At 43.2% G+C, this 27,470-nt stretch overlaps 1 protein-coding gene across 1 annotated transcript in view; it reads right to left on the bottom strand.

Moving 5' to 3' along the window:
- The window catches only part of adarb2 (adenosine deaminase RNA specific B2 (inactive)), a 201,698-nt gene that overhangs the window by 54,299 nt on the left and 119,929 nt on the right, over positions 1 to 27,470 (bottom strand). The window contains exons 2-3 of the mRNA XM_028005615.1: positions 17,066 to 17,152; positions 15,210 to 16,162 (exon numbers count right to left, since the gene is read on the bottom strand). Coding sequence (XP_027861416.1) covers positions 15,210 to 16,162; positions 17,066 to 17,152 — 1,040 coding nt within the window. The remainder of the gene's footprint in view (positions 1 to 15,209; positions 16,163 to 17,065; positions 17,153 to 27,470) is intronic.

The following is a 27,470-nucleotide window of genomic DNA, read 5'->3' on the forward strand; positions in this document are numbered from 1 at the left end:
GCGGGGCGGCTCAACTGGAGAGGGAGACGCACGCCGTCAGATCTGAGACTTGACTTGCTTGAATGTTTAAAACGAGTAAAAAAAAATTTTTAAAAATCAAAGAAAAGACATAAAACGGCAACCGAAGTTCGCCCCAGCGCCGCAGATCGTGTGTTTTAGAAACTGGATCGGAGCTTGCACCCAGGAAACGCCGCCCGGTGCAAGAGGGGGAAGAGAGTCGCTCCCGGTGAGATCAGGACTTTACTTTTCTTTTTGGGGATTTTTGGTGGTACCACTCTTTTTTCTTATCCTTTTTTGGGGGGGTGGGGTTTTGAATTTTTCATTTTGGATTGGGACTTTGGATTAAAACGGGGAAAATACTTCCAGGACTTTGTTTTGTTTTTTGAGTACCGGTATATGGAACTCCTTTGCAGACATTATTCTCTTCAAAAAAAGAACTGGAATGTTTGGACATTTAATAATTTAGTTTTTTTTTGCTGACATAAACTGAGTGATTTAAATCTAACCTATAATTATTTTTGAGGGATTTTGGTTACTGATCTATTTATGAGAATAACTATTATTATTTCTTAGTATTGTGATTTTTTTATTTTTTTTAAGAAATAATTATTGCTAAAATTCAACAAATTTCATATTGAGTGGTTGGATATTTAGTTTCTTATCAAATTAAATGGTGTAACATATTTGACCTGATTCCTGTAACAGATCCCCCTTGAGTATATTGTGAATTCTGCTTTAAATCAAGCCAAATTTTACAACTTCTCTGGTTTTATGGTTACAGTTATTCAAATTATTACTATTTCCTAAATGCCAGAAGACTTTGCAAAAATATATTTTTTGTCATTTTCCTTATCCCTGATACTGAACAATTTGGAGATGTGTGCCCTTCACAATACGGCGCTTAGAGATCTTTATTTTGTATGGATTTTGTGGATTTTATTTGTTTCAGCTCTTCCACCAAATTCTTTTGGCTGTAAACGGTGGTAGGATTAGACCTGACGCAATAAATCAATGAATCGCATGTTAAATTAAAACATTTTCTCTTTTCTCTCTTTCTACCAAAAACTGGATGACAAAACGTCTTCAGTCTGGTCTCAATTAGCCTCTTTTTCAAAGGATGATTTTGTTTACAAAGACTTCATAATTAATTTAATTTGTTGTTTTGTTTATTTATTTTGGATATTTAAAATGTTTTCTGGTTCCAGTGTTAAATATTCATTTGAATTTAAAGTTAATTGATCTTTAGGATGTGTTCTTCCATTAAGCTCTATATTACTTGAAAACAACAATTTACATTAAATTATATGAAGAGCTGCAAGTCTGGTGGGAGCTTAATGTTGCTGAAGTCTTGGCGGGAGACCAGTTTGGACAGTTGCTGCTTCAGTTCATGCCTGATCATCAATTCACGCAGACATGTGGGGGTCAAATGTCACAGATAAGTGGCCAGTTCAGCCACTATATTATTGATCTACAGGGAAATCACCATGGGAGGTTTCTGCAAGTTCAAAAGCAAACTCTGGACGCGTGAAGACCCAACGGAGGTCATCCATAATCTGACTGATGTTTAATATCGGGGCACTTCATGAATCGGTGATTTGGGAAACCAACAGGCTATGGCTGAAAGTCAGAACAAGGTTGGTAGAGAAGCACAGTCAGAAAAGATTGAGATTGTTCCCAAAAAGTATGAAATAAATGAAGATACAACTGCATCTGCATGAAACGTAAATCCCTACATCTAAGACCTCATAAAACCCCTCTAATGTCTAACCAATAATCAACAGAGGTGCTAAGTGTTAACGCTGTCTCTTTGCACCTGTTAAATATGGCTGCTAAGTATCTGGGAAGCATCGGTTTGACAGACAGACTGGCGGATCAGAGCTTCAGAGTGTGTGTTTGTATTTATGTGTGTCCTCAGCAGCGGAACCATCCGGCGCCGTCACCGCTGCAGGCTGATGAGGTCTGAGCAGACACCCAGGGACTTACCTTGTGAACAGGTAAATCATTTTTTGATTTCCACCTGAATGAAGGGATAATGTGTGAAGGCTTTGTTCTGTGTTCTGTCAGTGAGAGAGACTCAGTGCCGATGTACCGCTGGAAAAGAAAAAAAAGTCAATTCAGATTCCTTTATCTTTCATCGCCATGGCTGCACAGCGCAGCGTCGCCCTCCGTCCGATTCCTTCTGCTTTAACATTTTTGTCGCGCTTTGTGGCAACAGCTGCCGTCAGGTGTTTTGTGATAACTCGCCGTGATTCTTTTGTGTTGCCGTGGAGGATTCTTACTATCCAAATCTTTTGTGCTGAATTGTTTTAATTTTACAACGCTGGAGAATTTTTTGGACACATTGGCCTCTTTAAGGTCCTATCTTGGTTAGATAAATTCAGATTATTTTCATTCTGTTTTTTTTTGTCTGAGCCAATACGAGGTGAAGTTGATGATGTGCTTTGGATTATTGTTCCACTGCATGGCCCAGGGGCGCTTGAGCTTAATGGGGACTTCTTGTGCAAAATTGACTTTTTGCACATTTTTGTTCTTCCTTTGGGTTTCTACTGCTTCTAAAAACCACCCAGCAATTTTTGGGATTTAGTTCATGTTTTTCTGTGTTTGGAAAAGGAGCCGTTTCAAAAACAGCCTGACTAATGAGTCAACAGGCACTGCACCGTTATCTAGCAATCTAAACAAAGCCCAGCCTGTCACCTAGCAACCCAAGCGAAGCTCCGACACGTTTGGTCAGCTGGTTTTATCAATGTATGATGGCAGTTGGAAAAGACAAGTGTTGTTGACTTTCAGAAATCAACTTTTGCCGTCTTTATTGTTTGTGCAGGAACCTCCACTTCTGCTTTTCAAAGATCTATAGTTGTACAGTTGCGTGTCTGTTAGCAGATTTTTTTCATATGCGAGTGTGAAAGTTGAGGTGTGATGCAGTGGGAGGGCTTATGTTTAATTAATATTTACTTTTTTAGTATTTTTATTTTTGAAGATTTTGTGGTCAAGAGCAGAACTCGTGGTTCTGAAACGGAAAAGCAGCCCAAGATGTCAAACAACCACCATCATACCAAACACCGTTTGAGTGTTGGTATGAAGACCTTTTTATGTACCTTTGTCTTAGTTTTACTCCAGACGTATCAATAGCAAATGCTTCCAAAAGTCCAAAAGAAAGGGAAATATGAAATGGTATTTAGTGTTAATTCATTAGTAAACAAGTAATGAATTCAGTTTGGTTTTGATAGCATTTCTTCCCTAATAAATTAAATGAATTTGGATATAAAGGTTTATTTGACGATCTAAAACATTTCAGTGTAGAAAAAATAAATAAATCAAAGATCTACATCTTTCATTAAGGGTGTCGACCAAAAACATGTACCCTTTACCTTTTCCTTCACAATATCCAACGAGAAATCCACCGAGGCTTGTGGTTGTAATGTGACAAAATGTGAAACCGGAAAGTTCAAGGTTTATAAATGCTTATGCAAGCAGCTGTAACAACAACCGCTGATGGACTTCTGGACGTTTCTTGAAAGCTGATCTCCATTCAACACTGTAGCATTGTTAGAGGGTATGGCACACAGCATTCACCTGCATTCGGTCACATTGCACACAATCTAACAAGCAGAGCAAGGAATCGCGTTACATCACACATAGCTGCTATGACGCAAGTCAGCTTCTGTTTGGACAAATAAAACAAAGTCTCCTGCCTGCGACTGCTTTCATTTCAGTATCAGCAGAGGCAAAGGCTGCACGCGCTGAACAGGCACCGAAGTTCGGCCTACGTGCAAAAAAATGGGACAGAGGGAATGGATTTGTCATGTACCTGCTGGCGTACAGCGAGGTGCTAAAAGACAAGGTATGTCCTAAAAGTCTAGGCGGCTGCATTCAGCTCAGGTGGCCGAAATTACATATTCAACTGGAAGGACAAGTCGGCAAGAGCTTTTAGTAATTCATCATCTTTTTTTAAGCAAATCTAGAGAATGAAAGGACAAAAGCATTGCCCAACTTTTCTGAGTCAATGAAAAGAAAAGGTTTTCTTTCCGGCCTCTTACCACAAGTTGCTGAGGTTTCTTCTCTTCCTTAACACAGTCTGCTAAAGCTTTATCAAGGTTCTGTGTTGGGAAAAAAAAACAAACTGAACAGCTAATCATCTCGTGTGGCTCATGTCGCCAAGACATCTTAAAGCTCTGTGTATGATCTACCTTTGTGAATCTGGATGATTGAAGCAAATGTTGTAAGGACATGATTTGCTCCGGGCCTCCGGGAAGCCATTTATTGGATCCCCGCTAAGTGCTTCGCCAGGAGACGGAACCGTGCAAGGATATTATGGCTTGCGGCAGACCCTGCCCGTCATCTGTATGCAGAGTTCAGCGCACTTCCTGTATCGGAGGGCGAGAGGTGCCACCAAAGGTCGCCTCGGAAACGTCCTTCTGTGACAGTGACAACGGGAGATGGCATTAACAGGCATCTTCGCGTCCGCCTTTTGAATATAAAAGGTGGCGCTGGTGACCCGAATCAGCAATTCAGCTGTTCTGGAAGCGACGAGAGGAGAAATTCAGCCTATAATGGCGGGGAAAGTGAGAAGTTCAGTGAGAGTTCATGTGCATTTATTTTGTGTATTCGTTCTCTTCTAATTTAGCAGAGCTCGCGCACTGCTAAGAGCAACTCAAGCAGGGAGAGACGCAGCTATCTGGAGAGAATATCATTTCACCTATTTCCCTCTATCCAGTGAGTATTGACACAGTCATCATGTAAACACAACGTGCTACATACATGACCTCTGCGTTTCCTCCTATTGCCCACTGGGATAACATAAAAATACATAAAGATGAAGCATGGACTCCATCCATTACCCAGTAGACAGTGGTTTCAGGCACAGCACAGGACCTAACTAGCTTGCTGTTGTATACTCATGGGCAGGCAGGCTGAATTATGAGGGCTGAGGACATGAGGTCTTCCCAGAATGCTAAACTCCCCCCCCCACTGTGCCCTGCAACCAATCTGACGCCTAATTAATCCTGAAGGTCTTTTGTTCCACTGAGGGTTTTCTTTTTTCCCCTCTCTTTCCCTCCTCTGCTCTCCATCCATCCTTACCTCCCTTGCTCCCCCCACGGTCTGCCTCGCATCCTTTTCCCTGCCAGCCAGGTTTGTAGCCCCGCTTCTCTTGTCACACTCACAAACAGACGTACATGCACCTCATTCTGGCCTCTTTTAATAAGCCTCCCTCCCCCAGGAGAGGCACAGCGCGGTCCCACAGAGCAGGACACAGGTAGCAGATGTTTCACTTTAACCCCACATATATATATATAAAAAAAAAAGTGTTGGTTGCTACATCCCCCCATTGTGTTGGCACAAATTCTTCCATATAAAAACATCAATTCATCATCTGTACACACTATTTCTTCCAGGCTCTAGTCTAAGGGGATGTGTGGTGGGGCTCTGGTGCCAGTGGTCATTGGATGAGAGGCAAGTTGGACCCTGGACAGTTTGTGAGTACATTACAGGGCAACACAGAGACACACAACTATACACACACGGGAAGTTGTGTTCTTTGATCAGTAGTAGTTCCCCTACCTGTAAAAAACATGTCACATTGTGGGCAGTTTGCAGAAAGTGATGACTCTAAAGCTAACGGCTAGTCACAAAACCCAGCAACTTTAGCTAATTTTAGTAAAACAACTTAAATTGTATTAAGTAACATTAAACATCTGCGTTTTCAAAAGGGTATTAAGTGTTTTGGTATTTTGTCAGTCCACTGGTAAAACTTCTAAACAGCTCCAGCATGACACCTGAAAAATAGCTTGGTAAAGCTTGCAGTGTTCACCAGTAACTTTGACATAATTATGTAGACATTATTTGAGTGACAAAAATACACAAACCTAGCAATGGTCTCTTCTGGAAATGCATAGATCTAATATCTACTACTGGCATTGCACTGGTCAGGTATGAACATTTTCAGTTTCAGTGTTTTAGCTTAAATCAGCTACAACTGGTTTCTGTCTGACTATCTGTTAGCGTCTTGTCATTCTGAAGACTTTCTCCTTTTTCTACTATCTCTGCCGTGTTGCGTCTCTGTGGTACAGGTAACGAAACTGTTAGCTACCGATAAGAACTTCACAGAACATCACTTCTAACAAGAGCGTTAAACTTCTAACAAACTTTTCTCTGGGCTAAATAACTAGCAAAAACTCCAGTATATCTGTGAACCAAGATTTCCAAGTTTCCAATTTCCAAATTGCTCAATTTGATTTTTAAGCCACAACATAGAACTAACAATAATAGACACTAAAATAAAGCTATGTTTGGTTGCTAGTGTTAAGAAATAATGATTATTTTGGTGCTTAATACAGCTAATATACGACATGTGTAAAGGTATAGCCAACACTTTTATTTGGAACAGTTTTCTGTTGAGCATGTGGGAGCTGACAAAAGCAGACATTTAAACAAGCAGGGCTTTTTTCCTCCCCCGCTGAAGACAGAGTAATAAATTTACATTCCGATAGGGGGCAAGAGACTTCTTGGCGCCTCTCCCCGTACCAGACGGAGATGAACGCGAAGTGGTCCGCCCTTTTACTTAGACAAAAACCAGACACCTTTGTCATAATGAGGGGAGTTTCCAAGTTTTTCTGAGTCCCTGAGGGAGTTTCTAATTGGTCAAAGAACGGAACGCCTTGACTGCATATATTAAATAGGGAAACACCTATTTGGTATAAAATTACGTACACGGAGCTCGCCGAGAGAGAGAGAGCGGCCGCTATTTTTGCTTTTTTTGTCTTTGTGTTTTGTGTTCGTTTGTCTTCCCCTTGTGTGTTTTTATTTTATTTTTATGAGAAAATGCATATCTCTGTTCCTCTGCAGCTTTGTTAACTGATTCATGCGTTGCTTTGTATGAATTAAACTCTGTGATCTGTGACGTCAACACGCCTTGTTTAGTTTCGTTTTACAGCTGCCCGCTGCTCGCCGAGAGGATCCAGGGCTTTTAAGGAAGAGACGAGCCAAACGTTTTGTTCAAAGTTTTAATAAATAATTCTTCCTTTACACTAGTCAGAACACTAGTAGGGTTTGGTCACTTGCTAACAAAGCTAAAAACATTTATTAGCAATTCTAGCCAATGAGAATGTGTTTCTCTTTATTTTTTGCATTCAAAAAGAAGAATAACATATTGGAAAATGTGGTGTTGTGATGTGTGCAATGTTTGGGTTGTAATGCAAACGCATCAAACAAACAGAATCATAATCACAGTTTAATGGAATTAGCACAATGGCTAACGCGGTTTGTGAGTCGTACGTGACTTTCTCTCTTTCTGTTGCGGCTCTCAGTGACTTGACTAGTCTGCCAAGGTTCTCACATTAGCTGCAGTTTGCCGAGTATTTTTCTTAGAAAAATCTTTTATTTTGAAAAATATAAACTTTCGCTTCTATTCAACTTCTTTCCAGCAAAGACGCTTCATGCATCCGTCTGAAGTTCAATAACCTCTATTGTAGCTATTTCAAATAAACCATTAACACAAGCACAGTAAACAGTTCTAATACTTCATGATGCAATCACGTTCAGTCATCGGCGGAGGACGCAAGCAACACCGCCCACTGGTGTTGCTTATGCCTGGTTCATACATTGTGGTGAGTTATTGTAGATAGCCAGGAAAACCTGGAGTGGAGTTTTAGCGGTAAGTATTCTATCAATCAAGTTGAATGGATTCTTTCATGAAGCAACAAAAACAGCGCTGGGGGTAATTAATAATTTATTTCAAGTGTGGGAGGGTAAATGTGAAAAAAAACATCGCATTCACTCATAATTATTGCAGTGCTAATGGTCTTAATTAAGCTAAAAATAAATGCGCATAAATAACTAAGCTATACAAATTCTTTGAATTGCACTTTTAAAGACTTGATTAATGTGAGCATAATACCACTGATAGTAACGGTTGGGTTTATTTAAATATGTAATTATAACATAGGTCATTCTTTGCCATATTTTGAAGACAAACTATTCAAGATCTGCTTCATGAAACTCTAGAATCATGCAAAGGTATTCCAACAAAACAGCCACAAAAAAGCACCGTGGCTCATGTTTTATCCCACGCTGAAGCAGGGCATATCAACAGCTGACAACATGTTGCCTCGGCTACAGAACTGAAGAGGAATCCACTCGGGGAAACATCTGCAGAGATTTGGGAAGCCCAAGGGGTCTCAGTGTTCAACCATGAATGAGATTGGTTGGAGTAGGACACAGCCCGGGTTTGTTGTTCTGCATGTTTATTGGAGGGATTGATGTTTCTGTTTTTAAAAATGTTTTTAATGTCATTTGTAAAAAAGTAAAAGCAAGAATTTGTGTGTAAGACAAAAAAAAAGCATTTTATGTTTTAGCCATATTCACCATTAGTGTTGCTAGTGCAGCTAGCATTGATATTGCAGTCTATCTAGTATGTATTCCGTGGAGAACGGGAAGTCTTACCTTAACTCTGAGAGTTTTAAAATGCTGGGAACATTTTCAAAGATTTTTAGATTTTTAAAGCCCAAAAGAATAATATAGAACATCTTTACTGTAGTATATTTTGCCTTCCTGTTCTGTTCTCTCTCCCCCTCTCGCAATCTGAAGACATATCGCAGAAAATTCAGCATCTGTTTCAAAATAGCTTCTTATTTAGCTAACTTTGAGCTTACTTCGGTCAGTAACAACCTCAACACCAATGAGTGTTGCTTCCACACTGACCCGTTTGTGCTCACATATTCGTTCACCGATTGGGAAAATACCTATTTGGATTTCCCTTAATCACTGCTCAGTACCAAAAACAACAACAACAAAAATCTGATGTCGGAGGGTACATTTCAAATTTTGAGGTAGCATTTAATTTTTTTAACTGGGTAAGAACAATTTTCATTTAACCCTTTTTGATCTCCACATTCTTCAAAATGAAAACTAAAAAAAAAAAAATCTGTAATCATACTCTGATCATTACTGCAGCATTTATTTGCTCACGCTTTGTCCAAACGGGCAGGACTTGTTATGAGGTCAGTTATGAGGTTTGTCACATTTGACTAAAAACTCAAGGAAATCCCCCTTTGAACCAGGACTTCTCCTAGTCTTTAATTTATGTTTTGACAGCTGTCTTCTCCATAACAGGGGCCACGGTGGATTAAGACAAATAACCATCAAAAGCAGTTCAATATAAATTAATCATCCACTGTCACAGAGACCAGTCTAAAATAATCCTACGGTGCCACATCTGTTGATCTCTCCACTGTGTGCGACCCAAGGGGGCGTCACGAACAATCGCGTCCCTCCGCGTTGACGCGCGCCGGCGCGGGGTGGCCCGCTCAGAACGTGCGTCGGAGGGGACCGCCGCTGCGGGGCTGGAAGGTCATTTAAAGGCCAGACAGCCAGACCCCCTCCCCTCTCTTCCTCCTCCTCGCCTCCCTGCCTGAGAGCCGGAGATAAACCTACACACGGCAGCCACACAGGACCAATAGTCATGATTTATCTGAAGCCATTTGCTACCTGAACGCCTATGAAATTGTAATGAACTTGATTATGCTTTTAATGAAGTGTGAGAGGTTCTTCAGGAATGATTATAGCCGTGCTTTGGCTCACAGCTTGCAGAGGGAGGAAGGGTGCGGACGGGGGTGGAAGGGAGTAATGGAGGACTGTCATGAAGAATGAAGACTTAGTAGCTGCGACTGTGGATATTGCAGGGCGAGCAGGGGTTGCACACGGCAGCACCGCGCGTCTTTTGGAATAGATTACAGGGGTGTTATAGTGTACGTGCAAGGTGACATGACCCAACCAACCCCACTTCAATTCCTCCGTGCTCAGGGATTTTCCCCCCACAAAGCCGCATGCTGACGCGGTACATTAGATGGAGCGGGCCCGCAGCCTCATAGGTCATATTTTGCATACATATTAGACAGACGAGGATGATTTTAACCTTTCTGTGTTGGGGCTGCTCCCTCCATTCAGACGGGGTGGAGGAAAAAAAAAAACTAAACAAAAACATTATTGTTTGGTGATCTCACACAGAAATCTCCTCTCTCTCTCCTGCTCTGCTCTTTTACTAAATACCAAATGATGAGCTAAGTGGCTGGTAAAAGAGAAAAAGGGCAGAGTGGCGCTCCTGAAGCAAACAGCTGCTTTATGCTCACATTACTTTTGCACACAAGTGACAAAGTGTAATGAGATAGCTTATGTTTGCGAGCCAGGATTTCCCATCTTGGTCGTCGTTTGCGGAGGTCAGAGCTCAGGGTGAGTTTGAAAACAAAAACAAGGCCCGCCGCCGCTGCTCTCTGGAAACTGATTTATGGTTCATACAACGGACTCTCACTTTGGGCCAGTATTTAGGCTGCAAAAAACAGAACTGATCTGAGTGCTGGTGGCATGATTAGACGTACGTCTTACCTACTGTGCCTAAATTCTCCCACATTTTGACAAATTACAACCAGAATCGTTGATGTGTTTTATGTAGATTTTATGTACATGAGGTGATGTCTTGAAGCTGAAGGAAAATGAATTGGTTTTTCGATATTTCATGAATAGTACTCTGAAAAATCTGGCATACAAACATATTACAGACTCCTCTTTGATACCACTAAAAAGCCAGAGTTCAACCAATTACCAAGAGAAGGCACCTAATTAGTCAGCATGGCCACACTGTGTGTATTTTAATTTCAGACAGTATCGTGGATAAAGGTCATTCTTTGGGTCTAGCAAACAAAACTATAATGTAATCTTGACAACTTAACAGCTAAAACCAAAGTTAGTAGGTTTTTTCCCGTCCAGCAGGGGGTCTGGGGGGCGGGATCTTGCGTGCGTGACATCACATGGCAACATCTCTATACTTCCTAAACCATTTCCCACTGTCTCTGACTGCGTCTTCAGATGGTGATGGATGCAGATGTTTCATCGCCCTGTTTGCGCCGCGCCATTTGTAATTATAATCACAGGCGATCCCGTGAGATACCCGGCCGTATAAAAAGCTGTCACTATTTGTGTATCTGTTGCCATCACTGTCCACATGCTGCGGGTGCAACGCTATCTGCAAGGTCTCCAAAGCTGTTAATCAACTCCTCTCTAATGTGTTGTTCACACCTCCCTCCGCTCCCAGCCCCTCCCTTCGCCCAAGCTGGTGGATTTCTATCTTAGACAGGGTGCCTGGCCGGGCGATCGCTGTCGCTAATTTGTTGTGGCAATATTAATTAATGATCAGCCTGTCACAGCTGTTTATATTGAGACAGATTAGAGGAGGGAGAGATTAGACAAAGAAAACAATCTGCGAGAGGCTCAGCCGCTGACAGGGGTCACCTTCACGTGTCTGAAATCATATTCAATTTGCCGTGGCGGAGGCAGGGAAAATTACTCCACTTGACCGCTCCGAATCCCCTCTCAATCACTGGTGCTTTGCGTTTCAAGATAAGCAAATCGCATCATTTTAAACATAAAGAAACCGACGAACATGAGGTTGCATTTGATCTTTAGTGATGTAGGAATTAGCAGAGAGTGACGCTTATTGTCTCATCTGCAGTCTTTCCTTAGTTGTACCGTTTTGGCTCTGCCAGCAACCACGTTTTCTATGTCCAAGGAGGCAGAATTCGGCGTCCCAGCCGCTGACGTCCCTATTTTTCCACGAAGCGAACCTGCTGACTTCTCTGGCCTCCCACAGTCGCAGTGCTGGCCAAACACTTCGTTGACTTGGCAACACCGTGGCGCGCTGTGACGGCGAGTGGAGATTAAGTGGCCAATCAAGGCCCGAACAGTGGGGTAATCATTCCACTTGTTAAAATGGGTGTCAGGATTATTCCAGTGCTTTCTCACTTCATTGCGGGCTTTAATAAAGCAAAGGCATTTACTGCTAACTGGATTGCTGAGGCTTGGACTGAAGGACTGCTCACTAATGACTGATTAATAATAAAGTCAAGCAGGTCTACAAGCTGACATACCCTTGAGGCTGAGCTTAGGATATGTACAGTAGAGAAAGGGGGCCTAGATTAGAGTAATAGTACTTTGGTTTTCTTTTACTTCCATACCTCAAATACCACTGCCGATTTGTGACTAAGCTCATTTTCAGTCCGAGAATGACTGGATTGACATCCGAATGAGGTTTCGTCAGCAGAACTGATCCCGGTTTAATTTCCCCAGATCATAAAAAAGGGTTAAACGAAAAACCAGAAAATCAAAAGCCTTCGCTTGTAGATAAATACGTCCTTAATGCCAAGCAAACTGCAGTCCAACGCTTCGCTTCTGCTCCGGTTGTTAAAGCTAATTCCCAGAGACACGAGTGTAGGAGGACGAAACTATAGCTTGAAATCACTGCAGCAGAGTCTTTTGCTAGCGTGCTTGTATGCTTGTCTCGTCAATCCCTCTTGCTCCTCTCTTTGGTATGGATGTGATACCAGGAGGAAGTGAGAAGAATAAAACTCTGTGCAGTTGCGCTGCATCTAAATATTTCACTGTTGGAACAGATACTAGTTGCAATCCTTCAAGTTCAACTGAGTCAATATTAGACTTCTGGAAAACCCCCCTTTAGTGTGGACAAATCTCTAGAATAGTGTTCTCTATGAAGAAATGCCGCCCTAATTACTGGTATTAAATGGCCGCAATATTTCCCTTCTAACCAATACTACATGTGATTTTGTCAGAGAAAGTTGGCAAAGTAATGAGGATGAACGTGTTAAGCTTGACTTCCTGTCATATGTAGGTTCCTGAAGTGAGGAGGAAAGTGCCAATAAAGAGTTCTTGTCAGGCTAATTGAAAACATAAGCACTTAATAAGCATTCGCCATTTTTAAAGGGGCACTATTATGTGTTTTCTAGGCAAATACTGGCCTTTTATAGCACAATCAAGTAACGGACTTAACAGTTAAAAAATGCTCTACATGTCAAATATGACTCAAGATAAATTTAACTTTGTAATTCAAAGCCTTAAAATTAGGCCTCTGTCTCTCTAAAAACTCTCGCTCTTTCTGAAACTCCATCCTCAGTAAGTCATCTCAATATGGCTCCATTTTTTACATTATATCTAAGTTTTTTACCAGCATTGCACTGAGAAGTAGTTTATATAATGAACTCAGCAGATGCGCATTTCCAGCAGGTGTTTACTAATTGCTGCTGGCTAGTCTGAAGGAGCTGAGTAAAGGAGTTGCGGGGGGGAGAACTGCGCTGTGTGGCGGTCGCAGCTCCAAGGAGGGGCTTAGTCCTTGAAGGTGGCGCTAGATCACAACCAGGCGTTTTGGATACCTGAATGGTTCCCACGGGAGATGAAAGAATTTCTAGAATGTGTGAAAGCGTCAAAGCAACGCTTCAGGTATATTATAACATGATGTAAAGGTCGTACTAGTACTGCCTCTTTAATGTTACACAAAACTCTCAGCAGACAAAATGTCAACAACTTTAACAATCTGGTTGGAGCCTGTGGCTTTCACATTGTTTCTCACATTTTCACACGTGCAGCTCATGACGTATGACTGGCACCAAGCGGCTCTCCCATAGACTTCTGGCATCTTAATTGTTGTAGCTTTTTAAGGCAGAACCCTTTTCTGCCGCCTTGAGAAGTCCTGCCAGCGTTCGCCGTGTTGAACATTTTCACTTCATTGTGCAACAGGTAGCGCTGCAGGGAATTTGGAGGAAAGAGAACAGTCTGAGCTGGCACACAGAAGCTGGCAGGACACCACACCGTTTGAACTACCCCCCAGGCTACATCTGGCAGCCGCCCCCGAATTCCGCATCGCATCTGCAGGGTAGTCAGCTGCTATCTGCGCGATCGGTGCCTGGCGTCAGGACTGACTCACATGCGAGTGTGCTGTGTTAACTGGGGGGCTTTGCTTTGACATTGTACAACACCCCCTACCACCACCCCTACGCCTTGTTCGTCCACACACGCATAAATATTATATGGATTATGTATGTCATTTCCCCGCAATCCCTCCCCCCAAAAATTGTTTTCTGGAGGCTGGCAGACAGCACGCTTGACTTTCAAGAAATTCCACAAGCGACTGCTCTCTGGAACTAAACGGGTGCAGCAAATCCTTTTAAAATCCTTTTAGACACCGTGGCAGTCAGGGGGGAAAAAGAAGTTTCTCCCAGGCAAACATGTGCAGGTCTGTTGGGTTGATGTTTTGCTCTGGGGAAGGACACCCTCGCCAGTTTATTTCTGCGAGGCTCAAAGAGAACGCTACTTCAACACGCACTCGGCAGGGTGCAGGGGGGTGCGCAGGAAAAGCAAAGGCTTCGAGGGAAGGCGCAAGGGTGAGGACATTTTGGATGTGAACAGCTTCATTTTCCAATTCGAGACTCTCGAGAGGCAGGTGGCTTACACATCCTTGCATAAAATAAGACAGAAAGGAGAATTTAAAAAGTGTTGCTATCGGTTGTCAGCATGCCCACGAACTGGACGCCGTTGATAATTTCCTGTCCGTGCAAACACATGAAAAAGAATTAAATCTGTCGAATTAAACACCTCAAGAGATTTTGTGTCCCAGCTACAAGAAGCTATGAGAAAGTTGGACTTGCTGTCAACAAAGGGCAAGGAAAACTAAGAACCATCTCTTTTGTCTCTTCAATTTTTCCAAGTTTTCCCCCAAAACAAAATCCTCTAGTTTCCTTGCTCTGATTGCTACTTAAAGATTTGGCTAAATGAGCAGAGGATTGGTCTCAGTGGTTTGTTTGTCGACTTGCTCTTTGCTTTTCGATTTCCTTTGGGCTACGGAATTGAATTAATGTTTATAGACACTGTGATGCCACACACGAGAAAATCGGAGATTTTTGCAAAATTACAAAACCTTCCCAATTACAGCTCGGCAAAGGCAGTTGAAACCCCCCCCCAAAAAAAACAAACACAATAAATTAAATCTCATTTGGGTTGTTATGGAGATTTCTCGTGTGTCAGAGGCACCAGGATAATAATTAGCTCCATTTACATGCTATTCTATTAAAACAGACTGACAAATAGAGGTTGTTTACTCAATATGCGATCCTACACAATGAAAGAGGACAAATTTGTAACCAGACAAAATCCCTGCTTGCTCACTCATATCTCTATCTGTCCTGCGGTGATTTCCTCCTCCAGTCCGCTATCTCTAGCTTCAATCTAATTTCTAGCTTAATTACTCTTTGGAAGGTGTTTGGGAGTTTGCCGCACGCCTGCTGTTTTGGTCATTACGGGTCGCTGTAGGACATAGAGTGGCTTGCCAAAGATGCTTAGCGGAACCCGGGCATTTGGGATGTGACTTCACTTACCTGGGGTAAATGAGGACAACTCTTCCTGCTGGCTTTGAGGCCCGTCCTCCCTTCTGGCGCTGTCCTGATGTTGAAGAGGGCCTGAAGAGCCCACTGGGCCGCCTGCGTCTTGGCAAGTTTCTTGCTGCGACCGCAGCCCTCGAATATCCGCCCGTCCACGCGCACCGCCATCACGAAGCTCCGCGGCCGCCTCCCCTCAGCTCGCTCCGACAGACAGGTGTAGCGCAGGCCCGGCCGGAGCTCGTTGAGCAACGCCACGGGACTCTTCGGCTCCTCGGGCTCCGGGACGATCCCACCGAGCCTCTGCTGGGCCTGCACCATGAGGTCCAACGTGTGGCAGAGCAGCCGTCCATGCCTCAGCAGCTCGCTCGACAGCAGATCGCTCTCGCTCGACGAGTCGCAGAGTGCGAGGCCGTCGGAGCACGGCGACGCCTCAAACTCCTTGAAGAGCGTGTCGGAGAAGTCGGCCTGGTCGGACGTGAAGTCCGCCGAAGGGTTGGAGATGTTTCCCATGGCCAGGTGGGCCTGGGGCGCATTGGGGAACTGGACGAAGGATTTGAGGGCGAGTTCGGCGGCCCTCATCTTCGCTTTCTTCTTCGTGGGTCCGGTACCCTCAAAGGTGAGTCCGTTAACCTCCACGGCAATGGAGAAGACAGGAGCGTGGACGGGGCCGGTCTGGGACACCATGCGGTACTGCAGCCCTGGCCGAAGCTCATTCAGCTGCACTAAGGCGTTCTTTGGAGCCTCAGACCAGGAGAGTTTCTTATAGATGAGTCGGAGCTGACACAGGCGCCCGTTGTTGTCTTCCTCCAGTGGCCGTTTCCTCTTCAGTCCAGAGCCGGCCCCTCTTGACGACTCCGAGCAGAAAAGCGACTGGCATTCTCCAGAGCCGATGGAGAGATCCTCCAAGTTCCCGACGTTGCGGTTTTCCTTCACCTCCGTGCTGCTCGTGCCTGAAGAGCCAACCGGAAGAAGAAAAAACAAAACAAAACAGAAACCATTTTAAAGGAAGAGATGGAAAATACTGAAGAAAAAAAAAGAAGAAAAGAAAGTAATTATTACTGTGCAACACTCTCATTTATCCTGGCTGAACAAAAATGAATCAAGAAAAATCTCTCAAGGCAGATTGAGCCACTTGATACACAATGAAATGGTAATGAACACATCTACAATCAACACCCGTAGCCGAGCCCACTTCATACCACAGGGCTCTATAATATTTAAGTATTTTAAAACCCAAATACAAATCCCTCTGAAATGGTGATGCTATCTGCCAAATCATCCTGTAATCTGCCTCCAAATTGGTTTGGAATCTGAGTCGGGGAGAAGGAAACATTGGTCCCCGCGGCCCTCGCAGAGCATCAATCCTATTTGTAATGGGGAGGGGAGGAAAAGGCGGGGGTTGTGTGTGAGTGCTAAGACTTTCCAAGAAAAAAGGGTTTGGAGCCTGCTTTATTTCACACTTCTATCCTCTGCGAGAGCAAAAGCCTGAAACAGCTGCGATACGCTCTTCAACCGTCGTTACGGAGAAGTGGCGGCGTGTATTGGCTTTCTGATGGCAGACGAACAAAAACAGGGCGTTCAGAGGAATTTCAACGGTGGGATGGGAGTCACTTACTGGTGGGGCAGATTGTAGCTCAAGATGAGCATGCAGGCAGGCATCTGATTTGATGACTTATTCATCGGGAACACTCAGATTTAACATTTATTAGCTCACTTTTAAAAGACCCATTTGTAATCAAAGAGCCCATTTCTCCCGCCTGCCTCCCAAAAATAGTTAATTATGCAGGTGACAGAGATTTCAGTTCCACATTTGGTCTGCCAATGAGAGACGGAGAAGGTGTGCAGCGGCTTACTTAAACTGTCCTCGTCCTCCGTGCTGCTGGTCCCAGGGCTTATGTACTTGAAGGGAGCGATCAATGCCGACAGCATACCGACTTTCTCTGCAGGAGAGACAAGAGACACGCAGAGTCAACAGGAGGGCAGAGGTAGAGCTGCTTTGATGTTTTTATCGATTAAAGCCAGGGATCGTTGTCGGCCTCCGAGTCGACAACGAGGCAGTGATGACACGTGCATGAGAGGAGGGGTGCGCTCCAGAGGCCGTTCCCCCATTGAACCTACACTGGAACGTAACACTGAAATCAGAGTCAAATACAAAGCGTTTGCTCTACTAATAGAAATTACCTGCATTTTAATTTCCTCCAAAGATGCTGCTACGTTTTTCTTTTTTACCTTTTGTAAGGTTTGTTGTGGAAAAGACAGTCACGTTTAGTCTCGAAATTTGATCATTGTGCATCATAAACAGAAACCATTATACAAAACGCAGTAGAGCTATTATTCACAATATAAATTGAGCTCCTTTTCAAAGTAGCTGATTTAATCTGGTGAAGTACGTTTATTTTGATAGCAGGATTAGCTGATATGAAGGTGAATGGTATTAGCTTGGCAAGATTTCAGACTCTTATTTTGATGGAATAACAGGAAGTGGTTCCTGGGTTGTCCTGTGCTGTTTACGGGGATCAAGCTTAGCGAGCTAGCTAACAGGAAAACTAAAAATGAGCTCCTCCACCTCCTTCCAGTGCTGCTAAAAATGCTGCAAAAGCTCACCACTCCTGGTCAAAAACACCCAAACAGAGCCAGGAGGAGATTCTTAATCAATAAATATCTGTCAATAAATATCAAATATATTTATATTAGTAATATAAATATCAATAAATAGCTGTCAATCAATAAGTATTAGGTATTCTGCTGAATGTGCTAATAGCTGAATGTGCTAACTTACAATTACAGGAAAACCTTAAATCTGTTGTTATTGGCAGCTATGCTAATTAGCCTTAGCATTGGTAGCAGGGTATGTTGTGGTGAACCAGCTGTAGCCTAGCAAAGAGCAAATGGGAGAGGCTGAGAAGGAGAGTGATTGACAGCACTAAGACCCGCCTCCTGCCTCTGATTGGTTGTTTCTGACTGAGTGGTGTATTTCTGTGAAGAGGTCAATTTTTTCACAGATGATCTGTCTTATACTGTCAACATAATGATCATTTTAACTAACAAAACAAATGTAAAAAAAACATTTATAAAAACAGGTACATATTGCATCTTTATAGGTCTTCAAAACGTAGCTGAAACTTTAACTGATTCAGATTTTTTTTTGCAACACGATTAAAGTTTTGCCCACCAGCTCTGAATCTTTCTGCAAATCGATTCAACATTTTGTGGAAGTAACACAGACTTAAACTCGTGTTCTCGCATTGTGCCCGAACGAAAAAAGAAAAAAAAAGAAAGGAGCTGAACTTTTTCTCCTCAGAGCCGGCTTGTCAACAGCCCCTCTTTTCTTGTTTCCCCCTCGAGGCCCCGCGCTGTCCAGGTGTGCGTGTTGTTTACAGTGTGAAGCCCTATTAGGACCATCGCTTGGTTTGGTGCTCTCCACGCAGCGCTGAGTAAAATTGACAGACCAGTCTGGCTCCTTAATTAAACCTCCTCTCTCCTCCCAATGCCAGCTGATGATCAATAAAAGAGAAAGGCGAGGAGGAGGAGGAGGAGGGAGGGTGGGGATGGGGGGGATTGAGATGGACTTGTACAGCAAGGTGATGAAGTAGGATGTTGAAAAAGAGCCAGAATGAGTTTACAGAGTCGGAGCCAGGTGTCGTTATACTCTAGAAGCTTTTAGCACACACACCCCCCTGCCGCCCTTTAACTCCTCCGCCCGACTTTCCAAGAGCCAAGACTCATGAGGGCAAGAGTTCAAAACAGCTAAACGCTGCGTAAATTGGGGGCCTCACATTACGGGGGCTGTAAACCCGTTCTGATAAGAGCGTGAGGTTGTGAGCGAGGTCTCCTCTATTAGCAGAGCAGCAGCACTAGAGGGACTCAATGAGTCACTGTGACACACATGGTTGCACTCCAAACACTGGCGAGTCCTTGTGGGCCAACATCACAATACGAGCACTTGCATTCTGACCTAATTATGGACTACAGCTCAACACAAGCAGCAATTTGGCCCTTAATGACTCCCTTGGCATCACAGAGACCATTTCCAAACCAATCTGTATTGTTTCTAAAGCCTCTAAAGGCTCATTTTTAGAAAAAAAAAGAAAAGGATGAAATGTGACGTACTACTCTGTCAAATTTAAGGATTTATACAGGTTTGGTTGTAACCTACAAAGTCTATCCATGTGCGTTTTGACAGCAAAGACAGTAGTTCACATGAACCATGAAATTAGAGCGCACTCTGAGGCAATTAACACAGAGGATGGCTGAGCTTTCCCAGTGTAGCCCGAAAACACGGAAATCAACTGTAGATTTGGTAATCCCGCGCCGCAGAGCGGTCCAAACGTACCGTTTAACAGCTTCTGCCAAGCTAAAGCGCTTAGCTGGCAATCAGACACAACAGCTTGACACAATCGGAGCTGCATTAAATAGTTAGGTGATTACTGTGAGAGGCCATATTTTAGTAATTGAGGGTATAAGCCAAATCAACGTCCTAATCTGTTTTACACGCGAACACGTGAAACACAAACGTCAGGCGAGGCAGAAAATGCAGTTAGATGTGATTTTCTATTAGCTCTTTTTTTTTTTTTTAGTTAAAATCGATAACGCATTTCTTGATGTCTGAGATATACAGTGCAAGTACATGCAGTGATTCAGATTTTGTCCGCCTTTTATATTGCCCTTATCCTAAAATGTATCAAATTAATGTAGTCCCTCAAAATTCTACACAAAAATACTCCATTATTACAATGTGGAAAACAGTTTTAAAGATTTTTGGTGGATGTATTAAAAATAGTAAACCATTTACATAAGTACACAAAGCCTTTGCATACGGTTAGAGATAAGCCTGTCACACGATAAGTTTTTTTCCGACAATAAATCCGCACAACATCAGAGAGGTTATCGCGATAAATGATAATATTGTTGTTTTGAGACCATTTTCAAATAATATAACGGTAATGGAAAAAATAACGCAAGAACGCATTCTCAAATTCTAACGAACCTTTAAAACTGGAACCGGAAGACTTTTTAAATATCCAAAATAATTCAACAAAGCAACAGAAACGACAAATAAACTGAATTAATTATGAAGTCTCTGTGACCAAAGCACCAGGCTGAAGACTTCTGTCATCCATTTATTGGTAGAAGTAAAGTAAAGGTCATTTTATTTATGTAGCACATTTAGCAACAAAATCTAAATCTTGATCTAAGGTAATGTTCTGTATTGCTAAGCAGAATAAGAATAGACAGAGACATGAGAAAAGCATTCATTAAATTTATTATGTGATTAATTGATTTATTGTTTGCTTTGACAGGCCCACTAACGTGTTTTGTTCTGAGCAGTTCAGCTAAGCACAGGATATGTGCTTTGGATATTTTAGAGGAAATACACAACCTCACTAGTATTCACTGTGTACTGAGATGCCAACAGGTCCTCATAGTTCGCCGTGGGGCGCCAGTACAGAGTGGAGAACAGGTCGCTGGTGGGTAGCGCTCTGTGCAGAAGTTTAATGACAAATCATTCAAAGCGTCATGAAATTTTGAACCGTATCAACGCCGAACAGCCAGCGGCGCTGACTGATGAACTATCATCACACACACACATAAAAGGAACACAATGTAATAAAGAGGAATGAGATTCAATGCACATCCTCATTGCTTGATGATATGCTGGCCACATCACTGAGCTGTATGAAAGCTTTAACAGACCCTTTTAATACTCCATTCAAAGGACTTTCATTTGAACCAGACTCGCATTCACCGTCGGAACAGAGGTTTTGTCTCCTCTCCTCAGGACTGAGTAATTTCATGCAACCCTGTGAGACGCTCCCTTTTTCTCCGCTTTCAATGGAGCACAGTTCACGTCAAACGCCTCAGGAAGTAGCCATTGAGTGCGAAATGTCGTGGTGTTTTCAAGAGCTCTGATGTTGCGCGGACGTAAATGGGGGAGAAAATAAGAGGTCACAGTGGAAATGCTAGCAGGGCGTTTGTGGAGGTTCGTGAGGCGGGCTGACTGAGTTCGCTCCCGTCTCAAAGACGTCCGAGTTGCATCCCGGGCAGGTTTTTTTGAAGAAAAGTGGCTTTTCCAGAGTCATGTAGGATATTTGTATCATCTTAGTTAGAGCATGATGTATCAGTAAAGAGATGCCAATGGTAAAACGCCTGGTAGGTTTATCATTATATTGGACTAGCTAAGGATACCAATATTGGCTTAACTCCACTTGGAGTTTCATGTTGAGTTGAAGCATTCCTTGGAGTTCACGTCTACTTGAGAAGTCCTTGTACACGTCTATGTTTTTGTCACTAAATATATCCCTTACCAGGCTAACGGCACAACATTCCCAATATATGTTAGCAACAACCCAAGCAAACCACACAAGAAAAGAAATCAACACAAATCTGTCCAAATATTATTGAAAAGATAAAGAAAGCAAGGACCAAACAGGCATAGAAAGCCAAGAAAATAACTTTGAAAGCAGTCCTTCATCCTATGCCGTTCCAAATTAAAATCAGTCGGTTCAGAGTCCCAACTGATGGCATGTAAAAGCTTTATCCTTACTAAATATCTCTTGATGAGTGAAAGCAGAGAGTGTCTAATAGAAAAAAGAACTGTTGGAAATATTGTCACTTCTTGAGATGCGGTCAACCTAAGGTGAAATCCTCTCCATGTAAGCATGACTTCAAAGTCAAGTAGGAAAAAATCCCACCAATCACCTCCGCTTATGTCCCTCCTCCCTCCACCGTTACTCTGCATGTCCTTCACGGTATGCATCAGCCATTCCTTCTCGTTCAGCAGCAGGCCTGAATGATGGGAGCCAATTCATGCCGATAGCCTCGGCTCACCACGGCCGACCTCCCCTCCACCGGCGCCGCGCCAAGGCACGGTGAGAGGAGACGGTCCTCATTTGTTTCCGCGGCACAGAGGCCGAGACGGAGGACAAGGCGGGACTAGATACGGGAGAACCTCGGCAGATGGCCGTGAACTCCTGATAGCGAAAGGAGCGGCCGCGGCGTCCATTCACAATGAGCCGCAGAGCGCAGGCTCCTTCTCTCCTTGCACCTCCTACGCCGGCTCTGAGCAGAGGGTAATGAGCCCAATCAGATTTCCCCATGGCTCAGCATAACGAATGGGTCAGATGAGCGACGGGAGACACTATTGAAACAGGCGCCGGGGGAAATCACAGACTCACTCGCTCTGTCTCCGTTTAACACCTGCCCGTCTCACTTTCCACTCAGTATCTTTCTGAGACTGAAAGCTACTGAGCCAGTAAATGAGAGACTGTGTTTTTTTCCACCCCCCCCCTCCCTCACATCACACTTAAAACCTGATTCCTGCCAATTCTCTTATGTGATAAAAATAACCTTCACATAATAATATGTGGGCTGCACTGTGGCGCAGTTGGTAGCACTGTTGCCTTGCAGCAAGAAGGTCCTGGGTTCGATTCCCGGCCGGGGTCTTTCTGCATGGAGTTTGCATGTTCTCCCTGTGCATGCGTGGGTTCTCTCCGGGTACTCCGGCTTCCTCCCACAGTCCAAAAACATGACTGTTAGGTTAATTGGTCTATCTGAATTCTCCCTAGGTGTGAGTGTGTGTGTGCATGGTTGTTTGTCCTGTATGTCTTTGTGTTGCCCTGCGACAGACTGGCGACCTGTCCAGGGTGTACCCCGCCTCCCGCCTGGAACGTAGCTGGAGATAGGCACCAGCAACCCTCCCGACCCCATTAGGGACAAGGGTGCACAGAAAATGGATGGATGGATGGATAATAATATGTATTGGGCTAAGGGTCCTTGCAAACCTTTGTTTGAATACAATGACATCTAAACCGGAGTTTGAAAGCTTGCGCATGCAACAATTACATCCTGTTAGTTACCTACTGGGCACTTAAACTATACTACAAGGTACCAAACTGTGCAGGTCCAAGATTGTTTAGGGATCAAACTACCATTAAGCAGCACAGCTACGTTAATGTTCCTGCATTAACTGCCCATTTGGGGGCTTTAAACATGTTAAAAGCCCCCAAAAAGTGCAGTATTAAAATATATGTATATATACATATATTTTGTTTTATAACCAAATATGCTGTCTTTGAGAAAAGCAATGTGTTTCTCTGTTGCTGACATACATTTCAGAAGTTTGTTCTTACTTCCATATTTTGTAGGAAGTAGAGGAGCTAGGCTGCTTCTAGGACATCATTTGGTTTACAACAAATTATTTTATTCAGGAGTCTTCATAGTGTACACTGATTTACCATCCTACATATGAACGATCACATTACCAAAATACATTTATAAAACTGACTTGTGATTTAGGGCCCATTGTTTATTTTGGATCTTAAGTAGCTGCGTAGCTTGATTATACCTTGGGCTGGCACTGGTACTCAACATGTTCTGTCCTTATCTGAGCATTTCAGGTGTAGTTACAAACACACAATGGTAAAAACAAGATTTCAGTAGTTGGGTTTTGGTACTTAGCCTGGCTACTTGCTGAAAAGTCATTCATTATTCAGTTTTGGCTAGTAAAACATTCTGACACCAAAAATATTCCCAAATACTCTTAGGGTCGTGTAATTTGTGCAACACAAAAACAAAAATGGTAGAATTTGGGTGAACTAGCTTTCCTTGAACGATGCTAGCACCACTACATATGATCGGGCTTGTCAACTACTATCCTGCTGCAGTCAGTATGACCTTGTTTGGCCAGATTAGTATTGAAGGAGTCTCTTGTGAATTGTTTAATGTTTGTGTGGCATCATTTTGGGTAAATGATAGAAATAGTGACTAACGCGACAAGAAAACTTTGCTAACACTGTGTTAGCCGTACGCTGCGGCTGGCTAATCTTCCTAAAACTAGCATCTCCTTTGTAGTTTAACATTTAAAAAGCTTTGCAGGGACAAAAACTGTTACACATTTTAATTCCTTTTAAAAGGTGTTAGGAGTTGCAGCTGTTGTTTTGTAGTTTCGAGTCTGTGTCCCATCTGTCTGTCTGTCCATCAAGCTAGTAGAGGATAAACCTGAAGGTGTCAATGTGCTCCCTACTTAAATTTCAAAACAAACTCATTCTAGGTTAAGGCTGAAACATTCCAGGTTATGATAAATGTATGTGAAATACTAAAAGCAACTTTATTTTTTAAAAGTTTTATAATTTAAACTTTCTGAGGAATTAAAAAGAAAAAAAATCTCCTGTAGCAGTGATTTATTTCCTTTAGAACATTTTTTAACGGTCTCTGTGGTCTGTAGATATTTCCTGCAGAGTAAAAACTGTCAGCTGAAGAAATCTGCTCACACAGACCACCTGGTGAGTGTTACAGACAGGATGCTGGCTTTCTCTGCAGGATGCAAGTATCACCTACCTGTCAGAGCCGGTGTCAGAGTATCTGAGCCAGAGAGTGTCTTTTTCCTCATTTTTAGTCAGATATTTTAGTCTGCATGTGGAAGTTGAGCTTAAAAAGAAAATATCCAAAAACAAACCAATAGGGACTAAAAAGAGGATCAACTAGAAAAGATCGAGAGCGGAATGAGAAATACGAACCATTCATTCAAGAAGATGCATAAAAATATGATGTGATGTGGAAGATGTGACATCTTCCACATAGTTTTTCATGAAGTCTCACTTGGAATAAGCTAGGAGTAAAATTAGGTTCTTTTCACTTACTGATAATCGATCCGCTACATATTGAGAGGTTTAGAAATGCGTTTGTAAACAGGATCTTGATTACTCTTCTCTTATCTATAATATAAAATAGCTGTTGTGTGATACCTTAAAAATGATAATAAACCAGCTTTGTCTAGTTCAGCTAATAGCACTGCTATCTGATTTTAGCTAGCAGTTAGCAAATTATGCTTAAAATACATAAGAATTTCAGTAACTTTCCTTCAGCTTCATTTATTCTCCATTTCGTTCTATTTAATTACATGTAATTTCATTTACTATCCTAATTGTTCTGATTTCTTTATGGCGCAGATGACTTGAGATCACACTGACGTATTCTGTGAATTTAATGTCAGTTACCCCTTTTATAAATATAGTCACGTGCGTATCCATTATAAATGTGTGTAAAACTTTGTCAACATTCAGCTAATGTAAAAAACCTCAAAATGTTTGCAATTACGACAATTCCATTTAATAAGAAATGCAACTAAAATCACATGTGAATAAGTGTGTTCAATTAATAAAAATCGTGTAGCCATGATCCTCCAACTACTTCCTGTTGTCGTCTTCGTGGTTTGAGCCAGTGGCAACGTCCGGTTGTTGATCATGTGACTTGTGTAACGTGACAAAAGTTTTCCAGTTTCAATATCGCCCCCAAAAATGCAAAAAACACGTTTTTTTGAAAATGGTGTGCTTTCATTAGGCAAATTTATTTTCAAAATGTCAATTTGTGCAACTATATGGTCAATGAAAATGCAGCGAACAAATGTTAAATACTTATCTCCCCCACTGTAAGCAGAGTGATTTTGACCTGGATGCTTTTTGTATTTCTTGCTCTCACCAGTCCTAATGTCCAACTGTGCAGAAACGTTAGGACTGGTGACAAGATCCAACCAGGCATGTCTGCATGTACAGGTACGGTTGGCAGGAGGGGCCACTCCACCGAAAGTGACACTGCAATGTCCACAGACTACAGCACCGAATTCCACTGAAGAATGGACAAAGAAACCGGACAGTGAATCACTTAACCATACAGTAGCTCAGGGAAGAAATTGAAACCACTTTTTCTCTCAGCTTCCCCCCTCCATCCTGACAGCGAGTCTCAGAGGAACCCTCTCCAGCTGCTGAGGCGAGGAGCTGGCGCGTCGCCGCGGGGACGCGCCCAGCATGCATGACGGCCGCCTCTCTCGCCCCTACGATCAAACCGAGGCTCGGGCTCTCTCTCCGTCCGCACCTCCGCCTAACACCCCTCACATCTCTGTGAGCACTCACCTCAGAGAGCCGCACTTACAGCCACAATGCAGGCACTAGCGAGGCTCGAGAGCGCAGCCCAGATAAAAGCCTTTTTATGCCACATCCCAGGCAAGAGCGATATAAAAATGTTTTTTTCTTGTAGGAACGAAGAGAAAAAAAAAAAGGAACTTTTTCTTTTTTTTTTCCAACGGGCATTCCGCAAAAAAAGTCTTCTACCTGTGAATGCCATTGAGCTTGACTCCAAAAGCTTTTAGCACCAGAACAGCAACGGCTGAACAATGGCACCTCGGGGTGCTCCAAACGCCTGCAACACAGAGCCATCGGACCCAAACGGCTAACTTACCCCTATTGGCATGTCTGCTTGAGCAGGAGCAGAAAAAGGCAAACCAAGATGCTCTCTAGTCCTTCTTCTGCTTTCTGCAATAAAAAGCAAACAGGCCTGATTCTCTCCGCTGGTCATAACCCCCTGAAAAAAGAAACAAAAAAACCCCCCAACTTGTGTGCAGCCCATGATGGCAGCCTGATAACAGGAGGATTTAATGTGCAGCCGCTCCCCTGCTTAACAGAATATTAATGTTAGTTGTCATCCACGAGAATGACTCATTTACAAGCACGCCGAGGAAGCCGAAGACTCGAACCCGGATGAGGTTTGTCGCGCTGCTCGTTTGATAACAAGCACTCGAGTGTATTTACAAGGCAGAGCGAGCGAGATAAGTCCGCGGCGTAATGACACTAAGCAGGTTCAGGAAGTGTCTCGGCAGCGCCGCCGAGGCTCCCTCCCACGGTTATCCCTGTTTATGTCATCGAGCGTGGCGCTGTCATCTGCTTGAATTTCAAACGCTTGGGTTTGCCTTGCGAGGCCTTTGCTCTCAACTTTCAACGGATTTGCGCGCGGATCGCTTCCCACTGCCGAGTCGCAGGCAAAAGAGGGGGGCGGAGGGGTGAGCGATGTTCTGCTTTGTTGGCTCTCAGCAATAGGCAGATGAGCGACCTGACCCGGTGTTCAGATGGTGACATGCGAGCTGTTTCAGTGTAAGAGACCTGGCAGTCTCAAAGAAAACAAATGCTTCATATTGTAACCTACAGCAAAATCCATGCTGGTTGATACCCCTGCTAGGGATGTGTTTGTAGCCTTAAAGGGGCGGTATTTTGTAAAATCGACTTTTTGAGTTTTACAAAAAGTCGCTTATCAAACACATACATGGAGTGCTGCCTTGATTCTTTCATGTATGTTTGAGAAATCCTTTAATCTCCCGTGGCAACCATTCAGCTGTTTAAAACGCCTGGGTGAGCTTAGCTCCGCCTTTGACGCTTTCCAAGCGTCCACCTCACAGAACAGCCCTCCCCCGTGTCTCCACCAATCTGCTCC

Source organism: Xiphophorus couchianus, chromosome 21, assembly GCF_001444195.1.
Source record: "Xiphophorus couchianus chromosome 21, X_couchianus-1.0, whole genome shotgun sequence".
NCBI lineage: Eukaryota > Metazoa > Chordata > Actinopteri > Cyprinodontiformes > Poeciliidae > Xiphophorus > Xiphophorus couchianus.